The sequence below is a fragment of the Diadema setosum genome, chromosome 15, assembly GCF_964275005.1.
Source record: "Diadema setosum chromosome 15, eeDiaSeto1, whole genome shotgun sequence".
NCBI lineage: Eukaryota > Metazoa > Echinodermata > Echinoidea > Diadematoida > Diadematidae > Diadema > Diadema setosum.
In genome coordinates this window covers 26,162,614-26,181,589 of record NC_092699.1, presented here as the reverse complement: position 1 = coordinate 26,181,589, position 18,976 = coordinate 26,162,614, and the positions used below count along the sequence as shown (strand labels likewise).

Sequence of the window (18,976 nt, the reverse complement as noted above, 5' to 3'; positions counted from 1 at the left end):
TATGCATGAAAGTTAACTTGTCCTGTAAGTGGCACAGATATCCAAACAAATAATGAAGTAAATGGTCCTATTACGAGAATAAAACTGTTACTAGGATTTCTTTGTTTCTGGATATCTAAGCCATTTCAAAACCAATTTACATCCAATAAAATGTAAATTCTTTTTAAAATGTCATTTTTTTTGGTTCCATAATTCATAACAGGTTTGTCATCATCTCACAGAAGATATGTCAAATTGCAGTCCCACCTCAACACATGTATACATTCATGTTATAACAAAGTACATTAGAGAATTAACACAGGTTAGGTGCTGACATTGCGGAAGCAATGACATCAAGGGAGTTTGCGATTCTTTCAAGGTGAGAATTTTGCTGCCGCAAAATGATCAGTCGCTCTCTTTCCAATTCAACGAGCTGCTGACTAGCAGGTGGATGGACCGTAGGGGGATGTGGCGTAGGGACAGGAAATTCAGAGAGGCAAGTTGCAGGAGGACGAGATGCTGTCGGGTGGGTAGCAGGGGGATCAGATGTAGGGGGAAGAGAAGCTGGACGATCTGGAATGATGGGAGTGGGTGGTTGCACTGGAGTTGAAATCGTTGGGAGCACTGGGGAGGATGCAGCCCCTTCAAGCAACTGCTTCAAAAGGTTTGAGGCAGCGTCGGTTCCACTTTCGTTGGTGCTCTATTAAAGGGACAAACAGTAAACAGAATCAAATTGGTAATAGCTCATGTTATCTATTGAAGAGGACTATTTTTAAACAATTATCCATTAAAAGATTGTCTATTGCGATTTACCTCATGTATCTTTCCTTATTAACTCTCAATTTTATGACTTATAACTTGAAACAGAAATTAACCTTTAAAAGAAAAAGTGATGCATTAAAGTAATTCAGTATTCAAGTTTTTTGATCAAAATGTAATTCCTTTTACAATGTTATAATCCTACAATCCAAACTTGAACAGAAAGGCCTACTTCTTGAATAAAAAATGACAGGAGTTGGAATGTTTTGTTGGAAACTTTATTTTGGTGAAATTGAAAAATAAAAATTCAAATGCTCATTAAAAAACATGATAAATGGCCATGAAACACTTTCCCAACCTGAGATGAACTGAACCCCGCTTCAGTCTCCTGTCCCATTACACCTACAACAGTCTCCTTGGCCAACACTTCAAGTACCGCCTCCATCAAGGGTTTTATTTCAAGGCTTCCTCCACCTGCATGTAATATAATATGTCAACAGTCAGTAACTTGTATGTTTATGTCACATTTGTAACATCAGTGAACATATTTGAAGTGACCTGCTATGAGTACATATCACATAGAAAACAATACACTCACAGTTGAGAGAGGTAGACTTTAATAGATGACTATGTTTGGCCAGAACTTGGAACAAAATTCCCATACACTGTGACTGTCTGCTCATACACTGATACTAACTACAAAGGGAACACCTGCTTCTGTAACGCCTTGTGATCTCTGAGTGATGTATGGTTGAACCCTCTGGTTGATAGAGCTTAGAGGCCATGTCTGGCCTGATTATGTAATATACTGCTTATTTCAGTTATCTGTTGCAATTACAATGGTAAAAGGATCCCTCCTTCCCATAAATTTGCCAATTGGTAAATGTTTCCTGGTTGCCCTACATTAAATAGGAAGAGTAATTTGCCGTTTCCCTCCAATCAATAACAAACTCCGTTAGTGATCTGCATGTTACAATTTTGGTATAAGATGAGAGGTATCATATATGACACAAAGGTAATTTGAATTATGAATCCATATAGGATCTATTGAGGGATTAAAGTGTATCAATTGCATACTATCAATGTCTTTGTTTCGGTAGAAATGCTGTTTGCTTCAATTCATTTGGGACTAAACAGTTGTTCATACATGTAGCAATCATTGTGATCACTGTTGACATTGTGCTAGGATATGACTGGAAAAAATTGCAGAGGCTGTACATACAACTATCAATTGCACAAATACAATATCTTAAAATTGAAGAGTCGTGTAAGTTAAAAAGGTTATTTGAATTATTATAATTATGATTCAATATATGAGGAATTATATGATCTAGTGAGGGATTAAAGTGTATCAATTGCATACTCTCAATGTGTTTGTTTCTGTAGAAATGCTGTTTGCTTCAATTCATCTGGGACTAATCAGTTGTTCACTGCAATCATTATGATCACGGTTGACACCGGGCTAGGATATGACTGGAAAAAAGTGCAGAGGCTGTACATGCAACTATCAATTGCACCAATACAATATCTGAAAATTGAAGAGTTGTGTAGATTACATTTACATGTATCTTTAGTGTGCTCGTTTTGGTGATTAATGGTAAATTCAACTTACCTAAGATTAATTTTATTTTTAAACAGCCATTACAATGACTAATGACACAGTACCAAGATATTAAAGAAATATATTTATTATGACTGAGGCTGTTCACAAAAATGTAATAAAATGCGCTGATTCAACACTATGCTGAGTGATTATTTTTGTTACTTTGGTACGATGCTGATGTTTCATTTTACACATTGTATTTGGAATTAGATATTTGTTCATTGCAATTATGGTAATGAATTACACTGAAATCGGATACAGATTTGTTAGAATAACATAAAAGTGTGACCCGCTGCAACAAAAGGATCCGAAAGTCGGGGGAGGACAATTTTCTGAAAATGACATGGCATTTTTCCCTTAGTATTCCGCTTTAATGTCATATAATACATGACTCATGAAATTACTCGGTTGCGGATATATCGATGATTTTATTAGCGCATGTCGAGTGGTTTAAGAAATCAGCGTTTCGAGAAAACTTCCTGCAAAGATTTCCTTCCGACGCTATCATGGTCAAGGGGAAGCAAGACAGTTTTCACCTTTGACAATAGAAGGTACGCTCCTAGCAACCTCCGCGATGTTCATTCAAGCTTAGCGCCAGCGGTCTACGCACGACCAATCAGTAACCAGGATGCAACGCACTGACCAATGAGATCACTCCCTCATTGCTAGGGCGGGGTCTAGCTGCGGCGCTAAATCCAAATCTTCGGACACGTTTCTGTTCCGTTGAAAGTCGGAAAATCATGGCCAAGAAAAATGTTATTTTCTTGCCTTTCCTTTGATCATTTAGCTTCGAAATTTCGGCAGATGATAGAAGATACATTACACTGCAAAATTATGTCAAAAACAGAAATCCGAATGTTTTGACGGATTTTGATGATCTAACTTCAAACTCGATTTTCTCGGCTCACCCGTCAGCGACTTTAGGATCCTTTTGTTGTAGCGGGTCAAAAATTAGCAGAGGCTTCAAAAGAATAAATGGACTGAAGTTTGAGGCAAAACATAGTTCTGGTATGCCTGCAAATCTCTCAAATTTTGCTCCAAAATATACATGTATGCCTAAAAAATGTAAGGAATAATGCTGTAATAACAAGATATCCGTTGGATAACGACAAAAAATGCAAAATATTAACAAGAAATGTTTGCATATCAGAACTTATCTGATCAGGGTCAGGCTAACTCGGACTCTGGGACAATTCGGCCTCACTTTGATGGCGGGGCTGTGTTGTCCCTCTGTATGATTACAGTAAAGGACTGTAAAGTGTTGTACTATGGGAGCGCGTCGTGTTCTGGATGGTCGCAGTTTTTGGCCAAGTTCATACAACGCAAATATCAAAGAACCTCTTTGGCGCGCCTACAAAATGAACATGCGCCTATGTATGGCGATCACTAACTGCGTATAAATTGTCTGAAATATAGCGGGCTGAGTTGTCCCTCAGGCCAAGTAAACCTTGATCCTTCTGGAAGTTGGTATAAACTGACTTTAATTTTTTTTTTTAAATCTCAAAATAATCTGAAACAACTCATCATCCCATCAAATCGTGTCATCCAAGTATAAGTTTCTTGGTAGACTCTTTCAATATATTGCAAAGCAAATATGAAATGGTGCAAGACGGGTTCACAAGTCCTTACCGGAACTAACTTTTCACTTAAAATCAATGCAATATGTAGTCTGACAATAATTTCAATATACATATGAAATGCACCATTCAAATCTTTAGCTTCAATAAAATATGATCAATGGCATATTGCCCTGTTAAGACATTGACTGGTGTGTTTAGGTGTATGGGTCTTTACAGATTCATGACAACGCATTGCCCATTCAAATCATACTTCATTTCTTTTCAGTAATATTTGCATGAAAAATGTTATGCATGTTGAAACATTACAAGAATACGGCGAGTGTGAACAGAAAAGACATGCATTGATATGTAACGTTACCAGTTGCATTTCTTGCACTCTTGTATTTCAGTGCCCTCTGCTTTAGGTCACCCCATTTTCTTCTTACTTCCTCCTCCTCCCTGAAGAAACCAACTGCTCGCAAATGTACGGCTGCTTTCTTCCAATACCTTTTTTTCCGCTTTTCCACCTAAAAACATAAATGAAAATGAAGAAAGTAATCATGAATGCATACAATAGGAGCAGAGACATATTATCGATTTATAATATTCTGGACTACACGTTCACATCTTTCACCACTGTTTATACAGTATCATTTTGAGGAAATGTGAACAAATATCTCTTTTGTGTATGAAAAAAAAAATGTATATGTTGCTGAAATGAAGAAGATAATGAGTAGCATGAATGTACTGTAATCATACAGTTATGGATTATATTGATATACAGGGACAAATTTCCATAACTAAACATGTGGATAGAGTGAATGATTTAACACTATAACACATCACTGAAAGTTTGAGTAAAAGTAGACAATGCATTTAAAAGTTATAAATTTATAAAATTAAAGTTTCAGTGCTGTCATCACTGCATAAAGAGACAACTTTAGCTGTCCTAGCTAACATTCATAGAGCAATGCAAAGAAAATATGAAGGAAATTCAAGATATATTCATTTTCATGCATAAATGAATGATTTCATTTTCTTTTAGAAGGAAAGGAAAATGAGGGAGAAAGATTTGCGGTGACAACATGTGTATGTAGTCCTTAACCGGATCGTTGTTTGGCAGAAGAGCCTGGAAAGAGGAGAATTGAAGAGGGAAGCGACATATGGGGGTTGTAAGGAGGGAAAAAGTGAAGAGTGGGGGACAGTAATGGGCTAGAAGTTGAAGTTGCACTAGTGGAGACGGTAGAGAAAGGAACAGAGAGAGTGGTAAGGAAGAATAGAGTGAGAAACAAGTAAGATGTTCGGACATCGTTAGAAGGAGAGAGATGAGAAAGAAGGGAAGAGGAAGAGGGAGGAGTTGAATGTTGGAAATCATGGAGATAGGAGAGAGAAGTGAAGATTCAAGAAACCAAGAGAAGAACGAAGTCGGCGAACAATGTGGACTATGTAATGCGGAATCAATGGAGAAAGGACGTATAATCCTGCAAAGGAAAGGTAAGTCGAGGAGAGATGAGACTATGTAGAGAGAAGGGAGAGAGAGAGGGGGGGGGGTGGGAGAAAACAAATAAAAGAAGAAGAAAAAGAAAAAATGAAATTCAAGAAGTAAAAGAGAGGGGGCTTGGGTGGTTCTTAGAAATAAATGCTGCAGAGGAGAGAGAAAAAAAAATTATGGAGAGGAAAATTGATGACAGTTAAATCCTGAAAAGGTTCCTGTGAGAGAAATGCAAAATGATAGATTAAAATAAGGTTAAAGTGTAGTCCTGAGGGGACAAGGCAAGAGAAATAACCTGTGAAGAAAACTTTAAATTAATACAAGTGGTCCTGAAATTGACCGTTGGGTTGTATGGAAGGAAGAAATAAAATGAAAAAGAAGAAAAGAGAAGAGAACAGAAAAGATGAGTAGCCTAGAAACAGACAAAAGTGTTGGGGAGAGAGAAAAAAAGAGAAATTAAATACTGAATAAAAGGTGCTAGTGAAGGTAGAGCAAGATGTCTAGTTATAAGAATAACTGGGAGAACCAAGGAACTTGACGTTTCGGGCAGGTTGACTGTCCTTCGTCAGAAGTGAAGCGTGACCTGAGAAGAGGCGGGCTATATATGGAGAATGCGGACCTAGATGGAAGTGGTCGGTTGTGGCGGGCTCGCAGGCGGGCTGAGCGTCGGCTGTTGGCGTGCAAGGTGGAGTGTTGTGGTCGCTGATGAGTTCTATTGTTCTCGGAGTGTGTTGATGGTGGAGTACATCTGTGAGGGCTAACTTGGCTGTTAGTAGGTCGTGGCCGGAGATTGGAGTCCGGACTAGATAGGGTGGACGCCGGTGGTGTGGATGACTTGTGTCGGTGAGGGCGTCTTCTGGAGCCAGCGATAGGTGTGGTAATGAGTGGGAAGCGAAGTTGACGTCGTGGGCGCTGTTGTGAGGAAGTTGTTGTGAAAATGTTACCCTCAATATATTAAAGTAACATTCAGTCGAAGAAAATTGTTCTTTCAAAGAGAATTAAATAAATGATATCAATTGTGGAATATCCTACATTTTTTTTTGAAATTCTTCTAAGCATGTCACATCATAAAATGTAGCTAAGTCTTTGTAGAGACCAGTCAAAGCATAGAAAATTGTAAGAAGATATTTTGTAAGTTTTGAAAATATTGCAAGATTTGCCTGAAATTATCAATGATGTGTTCAATAGATATTCATGTATTTACTCAATCACCATGAATACAAAGGTGAACTTATCCCTATGAGGCAATCAAATGAACTTAGTCCACATCCTCTGAGGCCTCCATCTCATCACAGTCATAACAAAATATTAAATGGGTTAGTCAAATATCGGTTAGTGATTGGCTAAACACAGTCACGTGATGGAGGCACATTCGTTATGTTCGCCCATGGGCGAACATTTTTTGTTATGTTCTCCCATGGGAAAACATTTTCACGTAACAAATGACAGACGGCCTAGGACCGCGCGCACAGTGAATTTGGCTCTGCGCGAGCGAGCTATCGAGTGCATTGTGCATGTGATAGGTGGCTGACGTTGACTTTGACGTATTTGACTAACCCATATAATATAACAGATGATGACCTTTGTTGTTGGGAACATGTACCAAACGTTCCACCCTCAGAGTTTGAAATGCTATTTCGGGAGGTTAAGTCCCTCCACTTCGTCTCGGGACTTATAACCTCCCTCACTAGCATTTTAAACCCTTCGGGTGGAACATTCGGTATGTTCCTTCCCCCGCCAGTCATCATCTATATAATAATACAGCACCCATCACATAACTGGCCAAGGTATCTCCATACCTGTATATAGATTCATTTTACTGTTTCTACATATCTAAACACATTATACCTACATGAATACATTCAATTGGAGAACATGATGTGCACATGTGATGCTGTGATGTTTGTGAATTACTGAAAGATGATAGTACATGCTCTCTAATTATATTGGGGGGGGGGGGTTCCAGGAATATGTCTTGGTACAAAAATTGTATGTGAGAAATACATGCACCAAAACAATCTGAATGAATAGTGAAGTTCTAATGAAGCAAGTGTTAATATAAGTTTGTGTAAAAGCTTTCAGTACAGGCTAACTTACTGGAACGCTGGCATGGCCTGCCTTGCCAAACAGGGCAGACTTGTGCATTCCCACAAATTGGCACAAAGCCATCACCTCTGCCTCTCTCCAATTACTTCTCCTTCTTCTTGACAGATCTTCCTGAAATTTAAGAGGAAAAATGCAGATTTCACTAAATGTATAGTTTAATGTCTGTTTACATAATTTGTTTTTCTTCATGAAAACTATAAATTATGAATATATTGCTACCTCCAATAGTGATGTATGGTAACACTTTACTGAAAAACAAACAGAAACAGATGCAACCTATACAAAATGAAGATTGGCAAAAACTGCTGATACTCTCATTTTCGGACATGGAAAATGCTTAGAAGTAAAATTGTAACATCTTGAAGGATTTCTTTTTGTTTTGTTTTGCAAATGATACAATAAAAGTAATGGAACTTGTTACTGACATAATTTTTAGGGTAATATCAGTCACCCTGCTTTCTGAAAAAGGTTAACTGATTGCTTTATTATTAATATGTAAAGTGAAAACATTCTAAATATTTTTCATAATTTCCTGATATTGATCAAGACATCATATGGTGTACAGAGTTCCTATCAAGATATAATTCCACCAAACTGTAAGATTTGCAACCTTTTATGACAAAGTTATGTCAAGCTTTAATGGATGTGCATTAGTACTACTGCTGCTGTCACTCAGTCCACATTCATGTTGGAAATATAGTATCCTTTGTATTTTCATGCCCTGCCTATTTTGGATAGATATCTAAGAGTTGTTTGTTAGGTGATACGCTATCAGCGTATCACCTATTGTGATTGTCAAAATCTCTCTTTATTTTTTTTTATTCTTCTTTCTTTCTGGACAATTTTGTGTCGTCAATATCTCAACAATGACATTACGGAATGACATGAAATTTTCAGTCAACATGTCTCATAACAATATCTAGCCACAATAAGGTTTTCATGACAGTAACGTATCTATGACGTCATCTAGGCGCCATTTTGTGATTTTCGGACCTTGTCACATGATCGATCATAACTTCATAACTAGATGTCATTTCTGTATCATTTTCGGTGGACATGAAGTTCAGGTCACGCTCTATCTTACCTTTTAACGCTAGTTACCCAGGTCTTCATTACGCGCGCGTACGCGCGCGTCAAAATTTTAAAAGGCTCAAAACGACTTCCCAATGGGAAATCTCGAAGTTTCAGACAATTTTAAGCGTTTCAAACATTTTCTCGCGTGCGCGTCCGTCCGCGCAATTTCGCGCGCAGAGGGCGTAAGCAACATGAAAATGCAATTTTTTTGACTGATTTGGATTCCTGATACTTTGAGTAACAACATCCATTGATTTTCGATCGATTTCGACCTATAACAAAGGAATGCACTGGCGTCAAAGTTGAAATTCCACGTGCGCGTCTTTCTGCAAATATAGTGAAAAAACATGTCTTTGTTTATTTAGCCATAGCTCTTTAAATCGTCCGTTGACCCTATATTTCTATTGCATATTACAAAAGTATGTGAATTGTAAATAACATTGCTAGTATCAATATTGCCAGGAAAACGCGATGACGTCATCATATCGTCATTTTAAATCAAAAAAGTGGAATTGATTTTTTTGAGGTACTGTTTCTGACATTCATTTGCTCGTATCTCTGTTGTTTTTAAGCTCAATATTATCCCAAATTCACATATGTTGTACTTTAAACATTTGCCTTTCAAGTCTATGTCATGGTTTTGAAATTTGATGACGTCATCATACTTTAAATTGTGATTGAAAGTAAAGATGCAAAATCGGACAAGTTTACGTGTTATGTCTATGGGAGGTGATTTTTTTTAAAACCATCCATTGACTTGACAACGTTTAAGCACCTTTATCTCAGCTGATTTTGCTTCATTTCCTCTGAAATTTAAGTATGTTGTAGCTGAGACAATAAGCTGCAGTAATCATGCATTTTCTTCTTTGAAATCTTCTCATGAGGTTGACAATTTTGCAGTTTAAAACTGAAAATGAGAATGGAATGCGGACCAAACGATTCCTGATTCATCTTTCACGTACATAAGTTTACGTTCCTCTACTTTTCTCGTCGAGACGTATGGCCGAGTGGTTAGAGGCGTCGTCTTAGAAACGTGAGGTTGCACACGTACGGGTTCGATCCTCACAAGAGCACGAAAGAAAATAATTTTTTTTTTTACTTTTTTTCTTCAATGGAGTACTACACCTTCGTCCATGTAGAAATCACGTTTGCATGTAAACACACCTATACGCACACACTCACACAGTATACCTTTGTTTTGCGTTGGAGACTGCATTACTTCGACTGCTGCAAAATTTTGCAGGCTGGGCTTTTCAAACTGATATAGTATATTTAACAAAGTGAAATTTGTTCATATCAATTCAGTAACACAATGTAGTCGTGGTTACTTTGTGCTGATTTATACATGTAACAAGCTATACATTTTTAAAAAGGTATTCAGTCTTCTGTATTGATGATTATTTGTCATTTAGTGGTTTTTGTGGAGTTTCAGATAGTGATAAAAAGTATGGATGATATTAAAGTGCAGCGATAATTCCTACAGTTAGTTCAAAGTTGTGTTACAGATGTTTGATACATACATTTAGCATTGTGTGTGTATATACGTGTGTATACAGGTTGGCCATATAACACATTCTAGACAATTAATCTTAATTGATTAGCAAACGTGATCAGCTATGGAACTGAATAAGGTACTAATGTATGATGTTAATGATTCTAATTAAACTGTGACGAGTTTAAAGGGATAGCATAACTGTGTGTAAAAATAAGGCAATTATAAGGAAATTTTAGGGCAATTTGATAACCATGCCTATAATAATTTCATACAGGTACTAATACCTGCCTCATCTTCATGTGGTAGATTGTCGTGTCAGTAGCAAACTGACAACGTACGATGAATGTGTTATACATTGAACAACTGTCTTTCAAGTCCATAACGTTCCCCATATTTTCCCGTCGAGACGTGTGGCCGAGTGGTTAAAGGCGACTTCTCAGAGACGTGAGGTTGCGGGTTCGAACCCCACAAGATCACGAAACAAAATACTTAGATACTTTACTGTTTTTTTTTTCTTCAATTTTGTATTACATATTCGTCCATGTAGAAATCACGTTCGTATATAAACGCACCTATACACACACAGAGACACACACACACGCCATATCCCTCTTTTTTGTGTGTTGGAGACCACATTGCTTCGACTGCAGCAAATTTTGCAGGTTGACTTTGTCAAAGCGATCATAGTATGTAATGACGACGACTGAGGTGTTGTACTTTGAACAATTGTCTTTCAAGACGATGTCATTGTTTTGTAATTTGATGACGTCATTACATTGAAAATTGTGATTAAAGGCAAGGTATCAAAACCACCCGATTATAGGTTTTATGTCTGCGGGACGTATTTTTCCCAAGTTGCCAGAAATGGCATAGCGACCTCAGTCGTTACAAGGCCGCTTTTCCGTCTACCAATGCAATAGATGTTCACACGGCCACGTTAGTTGAGTGGGCATTGACTTTCCCCCTGTTATATCTATACATTGTTGTTGTTTTTTTGTCTTACCATTTCCGTGGATGACCCGTGGCCGAGTGGTTACAGAAACGGTTTCGCATGCACGCTCAATATAACTTCAAGGTGCCTATATCACATTCTTTTCTTTGTCGATCACAGATGACTGTCATCTGATGACCACAAGCGTATCACCTAACTCGTCCTCAATGTGACGAGTTTTCATGTCTCGTTTGTTTTGGTTTGTTGTTGTTTTATTTTCTGCAGAAAACATGAAATAACAGATCCAGCATCTGAAAATCAGTTATAATTTACTGTAAGTGAAGAATGCCAAATTACAGCCAGAATTGTTCATTCAAGTAGTTCTCATTTGTATTGGCAACAAAGACATGCAGAGTATATTACACAATTTTATAACTTCAATTTGGCAATGACACTAAAACACAGATTCTGAAAATGACTTACCATTTTGACGATATGAGCTAGCAACCTGAAAAATAAGACAGAGATAATGTGTGCTTAAGATAATAACTTCAGAACCATTGATACAGAAAAATTCACCAAGTGATTCATTCTTAATCACTTATCATAGTCGATGAATGATGTTTGACATTATGACTATGACAGCTGACTTTGCAGACTTGTATGGCATATGAAAGCATCTGGGCATTTCCGTGAGTTGTGCGACATGACCACCAAAATTTTACCCGCATATTTCAGGACAACTGATAATCTTACTTTGTTAGCCATAGTTTGAAGTGTGTGAAACCAACTTTACCTTTAAGAAAAGTTCCTTTTTGTGCATTTTTATACCTTTTGAAGCCAGAAAGCATTTTTTGACCTAAAAATCCCTAAAAATGCATTTTTGTTGCTCTTTGTGATTATTTTTTATATTTGAGGCTCAAATCAAACTTTGTTTGGTTTTACAAATCAAAAATATATTAATCTAGCAGAAAATAAAGTGGAGACCTCGATATAAGATATGTACTTCGGACACCAGTGTGCTCTTACATAGTTCGAGAAGCTGCTGTAACGTGAGTTACCGAAACATGAACTTTTTAACCTAGCAATTTTACTATGCCCAACTGAGACATGGTATTTTGGATTATCAAATAACTATGCATCACACATCCAAGAAATATGATGGGACTTATAGTCTTTGCTTAAAATTCTCATAACAGAGGTCTTAAAATTGTAACGTGAGTTACCATGTAACGTGAGTTACCACAATGTAACGTGAGTTACCGACATGATTTTTCTTTAATACCAAGAAATGATATGAAGGTTGTGATTGTAAGTAACCAATGAGTACATGATTACTGAACTCTTGTATTAAGATTCTATTTCCAGTAGATTCACTGTTATTCTTTTGGTCTCTCTCTATCACCAAACCAACTGGTCTACATGTGCAATGTATCAATTACACATGTTCATCACATGTTAACTTCTGAAAGAAACTGTTCCATATTTACTATTTGATATTACAGTGCATGTATACTGATCTGTTACGAAAGTTGTTAAAAGACATTTCTTCTAAAGCTGCATGGACCTTGTTCCAGCAAATTATAAAAATTTTGTGATAACTATTAATAGCCTCCTGATTGAGATAATCACTGCATGATTACTCTTGAAAAGTTCTTGTTTTTGTAATTCAAGTGATTACTATTTGACATTTCATAGTTTATACCTACCTGTATAGACCAAAGCCATTGTTTATGAGGCTGAAACACTTACATGTATGAACATAATTTTAAGATTGGAGCTCGCTTCCTGCTGTTTTTTCTGAGATTTTTGAGAACTGAACATTGTGAATTTGACACGCTTATGTGTTTTATACTATTCTACTCTGAGGTTTTAGCTATATTGTTGCAAAATCCTACAATGAAACTTTTCCATGTTTACTATAATTTACTTTACATGCTGATCTATTACCAAAAACTTGTTGAATGTGAACCTCATTATCAGACATTTTCTTTAAGAGCTGGACAGTCATGTACCTTAAAGCAAACTATCAACATTTTGTGATATTAATAGTTAGCCTCCTGATCACAAAATATTTACTATTCATGTTTTTCATTGGGATTTACTGCTTCAGGCTGCTTGATTACTCTAGAAAATACTGGTATTATATACTTTTTACATCCGTATGTACAATTTAAATAATGGCTACTTGACATTTCATAGACCAAAGCCATTGCTTTTTAAGGCTAAAACATTTATAAACATGTTTTATAAACTGATCAATACTGGTAGCAGATAACTAAAATCTATCTGCAGTTTCTGCAATTCAAGTCTAATTTCTGTACCAGTTTCGTATAAGAATTTGTAAACAAATCAAACATACAAACAATTGATTATTGAGTAATTAAAACAATTATCAAATGATTGGAATATATATTGCATTGTTTAAAAGTTAAAAGATTTATTGAAATATTTCATTTCTGAACCTTTAAACTCTCCACAGACTACATGTACAGGTCTCTAGTCTCGTGACTCAGTGTATTAAATGGAATAGTTTATGGATGACTTGTTTTATCTAGATAGCCTGAAATCCATTTAAATCTAGTAAAATAAAAAAAACAATCAAATCAAATTCTCAATTAAATCCTCAATTTCTGATGCATTTGTTAGCTGGAAAAGAGTGTAATTTAATGAAGTAGACTCCGTTTCATATCATTTTGTTGAATACAATTTTTGTCTCAGTACAAATGAAAGCTTAGAAAACGACTCAATTAAAAATGAAATTTATCTTCAAGTTGGTATTCTAAATGTAAAGTTTCCTGCCTTTTGGTAATCTCATGGATAAAATGGGATTAATTACTGTCAGATCAATGTTCAAATCAATTTAGATTCTTTATTCCTGGAGTTTGTTTGTGAAAAAAAGTTGTCTTGGTAAGTTTTCTTTGGATTATTAAGACAAAAAATCGTCTTGTGATCATGTGGACAAACTGTAACGTGAGTTACCGTAACGTGAGTTACCGCTTCACATGACGATACCTGGAGAATGTAAGACAATTTGAATTTTTACCATACTCGGTGATGTATGTTGTTAGTCCATGACTTTGACACAATAGACTTTAAAGTCTCTCTGTTTCTTGTTTGAGGAAACTTTTGAATATAAGACATGCCAAATTTTTGCATGTCCAAATTATGTAACGTGAGTTACCGACATTTGTAGTGTTTTTTCTCATAGTTCACATAAGAGTCTGTGGATGTTATGTTGCTGTGAGGTAGGATGGAGGTGCATGATACTCATTCACATATAATAACTCATATCACTAATTAGGTTTTAAGGATATTGATCTCAACAACCTAATTTTGAGTTCAAAATGTAACGTGAGTTACCGTGGAAATGCCCATCTGTATTGATACTGAATATTAATCCACTTCATTTTGTGAGCAATCCATTATGAAATATTCTGGAAATAAAATACCATTTCCACAGGTCAATGCATAAATCACAGAATACCATTACCCTACAAGATAACGGAGGTATAACAATGTAATAAAAAAGTACAGGCTGTTAATGGACAGTACAATCATCAGCAAATTATTCTTCACTCATCAACTTGTCCATATAACATTCAAACTAGGGGAGCAAAGGAGACTACCTGAAAGTATTCAAAGAAGGGCCACTAAAATGATTCCAGGAATGAGACATTTGTCAGACTCTTATAGCCTGTGTCACCTACCCCTACCACCTCTCAGTTACAGGCAAAAAGAGGGGACATGATTGATGTGTACAAATATTTGCATGGTAATTATCACACTAAGTTTGACATGTTGAGTTGTAACAGTGTTGTGAGAACTCGTGGTCACTCAATGAAGCTTGGAAAATGGTATGTAATTAGAGTGGATGTGAGCAAGTATTTTTTTGCCAACAGTGGTCCATATGTAGAATTCTCAGAAGATGTGGTCTCAGCATGCTCTGTTAATGCTTTTAATGATAAGCTCGACCAGCATTGGAAAAACTGTGCATTTGATTACGGATAGGTTCTAAGTGCTATGTAGAGTAACATGCCCAAGTTTGGTACACTTCATGATTTTCATGCTATTCACTTTCCAAAATATATGAAGTCCTGAGTGTATCTTTCGGAAGATTGTTTGTCAATATAATGACATTCTGATATGCATATTCGAGATATAAAAATTATATAAGAAATTTTGCAAAAAAAAAGTGGAATTTATAATACCTTCTCTTGTGCCATGTTAGTTACAAAGGTCCTTGATTCGTACACACACACACACAATTGTTATGCACTGTAATACAACTCCATTAATTTGCATGCTTAAACATTATCACCAATAAGAATCATGCTGTAGCTGTACCAGGTACCAATCATGGCACAGTGCTGTCTGGAGGTGAGGCTGACTAGCATTAAATGTAAATTATCTCTGTGAGCTCACTAGTCATTTGTAATCTGGCTGCTGTTGACTATAATAAACATCACAACAAACTTCAATTGCACAAGATGACTATTAGATCACGATTCAGTGCACAACTACTGGTGCACAGCGGTCCAAAATAAGAACCGCGACTTAAGTCGCTTGCTAATTTCCAGATTGAAATCTAGTTTGGCAAGAGGTCATAAAGATCAAAAACTTTTTGTGAAGCTTCAGGTCTTTGCTGCCCTGTTTACTGTGAATTTCAAGAGGTAGCAGGCTGTATCAAGATTTAAAACATGCTATAGATCTAGCTACATGTATACAAGACTGCTATGTGAATTATTTATTAGGCCAAGGTCCTATACTTATAATTAACGTTAGATTAGCTTCAGTGTTAAAAGAATGCTTCTTAAAACCCTGTCCAGTTGGTCCCAACTATTTAGGGGTTTTGGACAGTAAACAACAAGAAGAAGAATAGGCCTACTAGGCTGTACCAATCATACTCATATAGCACTGGGCAAATCATGGGCTTGTTACTCTTAATGTCCTTGTTGGTCTCAAGCAGCTTTCACCACTCCCTGCCTATGTCTGCCCCATGGATTTTTTTTTTTTTTTAACTCAACAACATTCTTAATAAGATTAGCTCAGGCTATAGTCTATCTCTAATTACAATAAAGACTAAAACAGGTTAAGAGTAAAGACTATTAAACGTTAGACAAGGGTTCGCAAGTGCTACAACCAACCCAACCCAAAGCAAATGAAAAAGGCAAACCCTGAAACAAAACTAGCCCTGGGCCTGGCCTGGGCTAGGGCTACCTAGATCTATTATATAGTAACATGTTAGGCCTGATACAAGGGTTTCTGCAGTGTTGCTGTTGGCCCTAATTATCTAACTTCTACCACAAGCACAAGTAACGTCAGACGATAGACCCTATAATGGAACGGAAATACAGCACACTTTAGAGCATTCAGCGGATATTCACGCGGGGACCTAAGCCGACACTCGCAGGCCAAATGAAATCAAATTACTGTAAAAGTGGATATTTTCGCGCGACTTATTTTTCGCGCTAGGCCGGGTCAGAAGAGTTTCGCGTGTTTTTAATTCCGCGGAATCAAGACATCATGCACAGGAACGTATGGCAAGCAAAAATATTCGCGTGTTTTTATTTTCGCGCTAGTTTCTGGTTGCGCGAAATGCGCGAAAATTTCAACACCGCGAAAATTTCCACTTTTACAGTAACGTTCGAAACTAACGTTACAGGTACTAGCACATCATCAGCAGCTTCACCCGCATCGCCGCACGACCGTGCGATCGTGAGTGAGCACGTAACTATTATCGGAAGTATTTTTATTATTAGCACGTGAAATGCTTATTACAACGAAAAGAACTTTATCTATGCTTTCCACTTACGTTAAATAATTGAAGCTGTTAATAATTCACTCAAAATACCATCATTTCAACGACTAAAATAGCATTTATTAGTCGACTTCAATTTTACCAATACTTACCGGTGGAGCAACAACAGGGAGCAGACGATTGAGAGCTACGCTGACTGGAGACGCGCGTTCCGTTTTTTCAGGGAAATACCGGAAATTAGGCTCGTCCATGACAATTCGTTCCGATAGCGCGTTTATCAATCAAACGCAAGTTGCAATCAAACGCAAGTCTCTTCTAGCAACGGCGCGCAAGTATCCAACGCAAGTTGCGTGAGATACTTGCGTAGGATGTGAGTTGCGTTTAAACGCAACTTGAGTTTCTTGCAACGGGGCCCTGGTAGTATAGCAGTAAAATTCTAGAGGTTCCATGCCAATGAATTTGGGTAAACATCATTCCCTATCTTATTGTGACACATGCATTGCGATTACAATACAGTGCTGTATGCACTTAGAATTGTTGAAGATAGCTTTCAAGTCTGAACCAAGATCTGAACCATGGTTTCCAATTCATATTCTGTGTAGACCTGGATCTACGTACCACTACTAGGCCCTACTATTACTACTTGATCTAGTTAGTCTAACCACGGCACTGTCGGACTCTCCAGATAGTACTACCGGCCCTAACCCCGGGACGCTCCGTGTACACAGTTACACACTGTCCCAACACTGCGTGTTGGGGCTGGTCGCAGTTATACCGGCCCTAAACTCCCAGGGCACTCCCTGTTAGTTGTACACAGTGCTTCGCGTTCGGGCTAGTCGCAGTTATAACCCTAACCCCTAGTATTTTACAAGTTTTTGTTGTAGACCTAGAAATTAGTAACGTTAGATAGTAACATTAGGACTTGTAAACGTAACAATGACACAGGTAACGTATAGCTGGTTCTCTGTAGTGTAAATGCTAATGCTATAAGTTCACGTTAGGGCCTAAAAAACATTAGGCTTATAATAGGCTAGGCCTATAATTCTGTTGGACAAAATAACCTGAGATTTTCTAGACTGAAAAAAAAAAAACCCAGATCTTTCCTGTCGATTTGACACAAAACAGAAAATTTGTATCACTTCTGAATACTATCCACACAGCTAACAGTGACAGTGTAATTATTCAATGTTAGACACGTCTTCAAAAATATAATATTAATAATAAAATGCAGACCAATTCTTTACTTATGAAATTTCCGGTTTCTTCTTCGATCCCTTCACTATTCACGCCTTAAGTTACTTGCAATTCACCCATACATGAACAAATCGGGCAATTGCTCTCATGAAATATCTGCACGCTAAAAATCAACCCACAAACATTTCACTATTAGAATCTACTTGTAGAAGTTGTAGTAGCCCTAGACCCTACCATGCTAACAAACTAGGCAACCTACCTAAACTCAGCTGGCCATTTGGCCATTCAAACAAACGGCGATGGGCCTACGTGGGACTATTGTGATAACGCTAATACCGGTAAGATTAGATCTACATCTAGATAGCCCTTGGAGAATTGTAGAAGATTCGAACAAAAATATATCCAAATAATATCACATTATGAATCCACATGCATTACTTTTCAATTGCAGACAGCTTTAAATATACTCACTAATAGAAATATGTACTGGTAGCGGTGTAGAATGCAACTTAGCCTTCAGGATCTTGCCTCCGTCGTAGATCTGTTGCCTCTGCGCTGTATACACTGTGTGTATACGTGCTATGTCTATGTAGCGAGTGCTCACCGCATGTAACACAATAGTTCAATTCAATTCAATAGAACATTTATTTCCAGATCAATTCGTGTAACAGCAGTAACAATTCAGTAATGACAAACTGGAGGTGACAACTCAGTAAGCACAGCTTGAAGTGAGTGCACCTTTAACATTTGAAAATGTAGTTGAATCTGATTGAAACATAGCTAAAAAGACATTTTTGTTTAAAATACACATATTTACAAGACAAAGTACAGATACACAAGAGACTAAAGCTAGGGATGCAGGAGGGAAAACAGATAGGAAGAAGGAAAAAGAGAAAGAAAAGAAAAGAGAAGAAAAAAAAAACATTAAGGAGAGGTAAAGAGAACCTAAAATACACACTTGTAATACTATAACAAACAAGGCAACATTGTACATACTGTACATGTACATGTATTTCATTTTAG

At 37.0% G+C, this 18,976-nt stretch overlaps 2 protein-coding genes and 1 long non-coding RNA gene across 4 annotated transcripts in view; 1 reads left to right on the top strand and 2 right to left on the bottom strand.

Annotated features, from left to right (window-relative positions):
- Positions 1 to 18,488, bottom strand: part of LOC140239338 (uncharacterized) — a 31,677-nt gene extending 13,189 nt beyond the window's left edge. The window contains exon 1 of the long non-coding RNA XR_011901972.1: positions 18,425 to 18,488. This is a non-coding gene — a long non-coding RNA (uncharacterized lncRNA). The remainder of the gene's footprint in view (positions 1 to 18,424) is intronic.
- Positions 1 to 18,976, top strand: part of LOC140238617 (delta-type opioid receptor-like) — a 103,435-nt gene that overhangs the window by 39,435 nt on the left and 45,024 nt on the right. The window lies entirely within an intron of this gene.
- On the bottom strand, positions 206 to 11,601 carry LOC140238813 (uncharacterized). Of its 2 annotated transcripts, none has more exons than XM_072318712.1 (5): positions 11,482 to 11,601; positions 7,490 to 7,609; positions 4,280 to 4,427; positions 1,097 to 1,212; positions 206 to 679 (listed from the first exon to the last, which is right to left on the bottom strand). In XM_072318712.1, exons 1-5 carry the CDS (start codon positions 11,482 to 11,484, stop codon positions 293 to 295), a joined length of 774 nt encoding a protein of 257 aa, XP_072174813.1. In that variant the 5' UTR covers positions 11,485 to 11,601; the 3' UTR covers positions 206 to 292. The 2 variants fall into 2 exon arrangements, with proteins under 2 accessions (XP_072174813.1, XP_072174814.1); XM_072318713.1 differs by having other exon boundaries at positions 7,490 to 7,605; positions 11,482 to 11,566.

Bases quoted from the DNA above. Each gene is read 5' to 3' on its own strand.
- LOC140238813 (XM_072318712.1), bottom strand. The intron at 1,213-4,279 runs GTAACGTTACAT...TATTACATGCAG, and splicing joins GAGTGCAAGAAATGCAACTG to GTGGAGGAAGCCTTGAAATA. The intron at 680-1,096 runs GTTGGGAAAGTG...TCCCTTTAATAG, and splicing joins CGGGGTTCAGTTCATCTCAG to AGCACCAACGAAAGTGGAAC.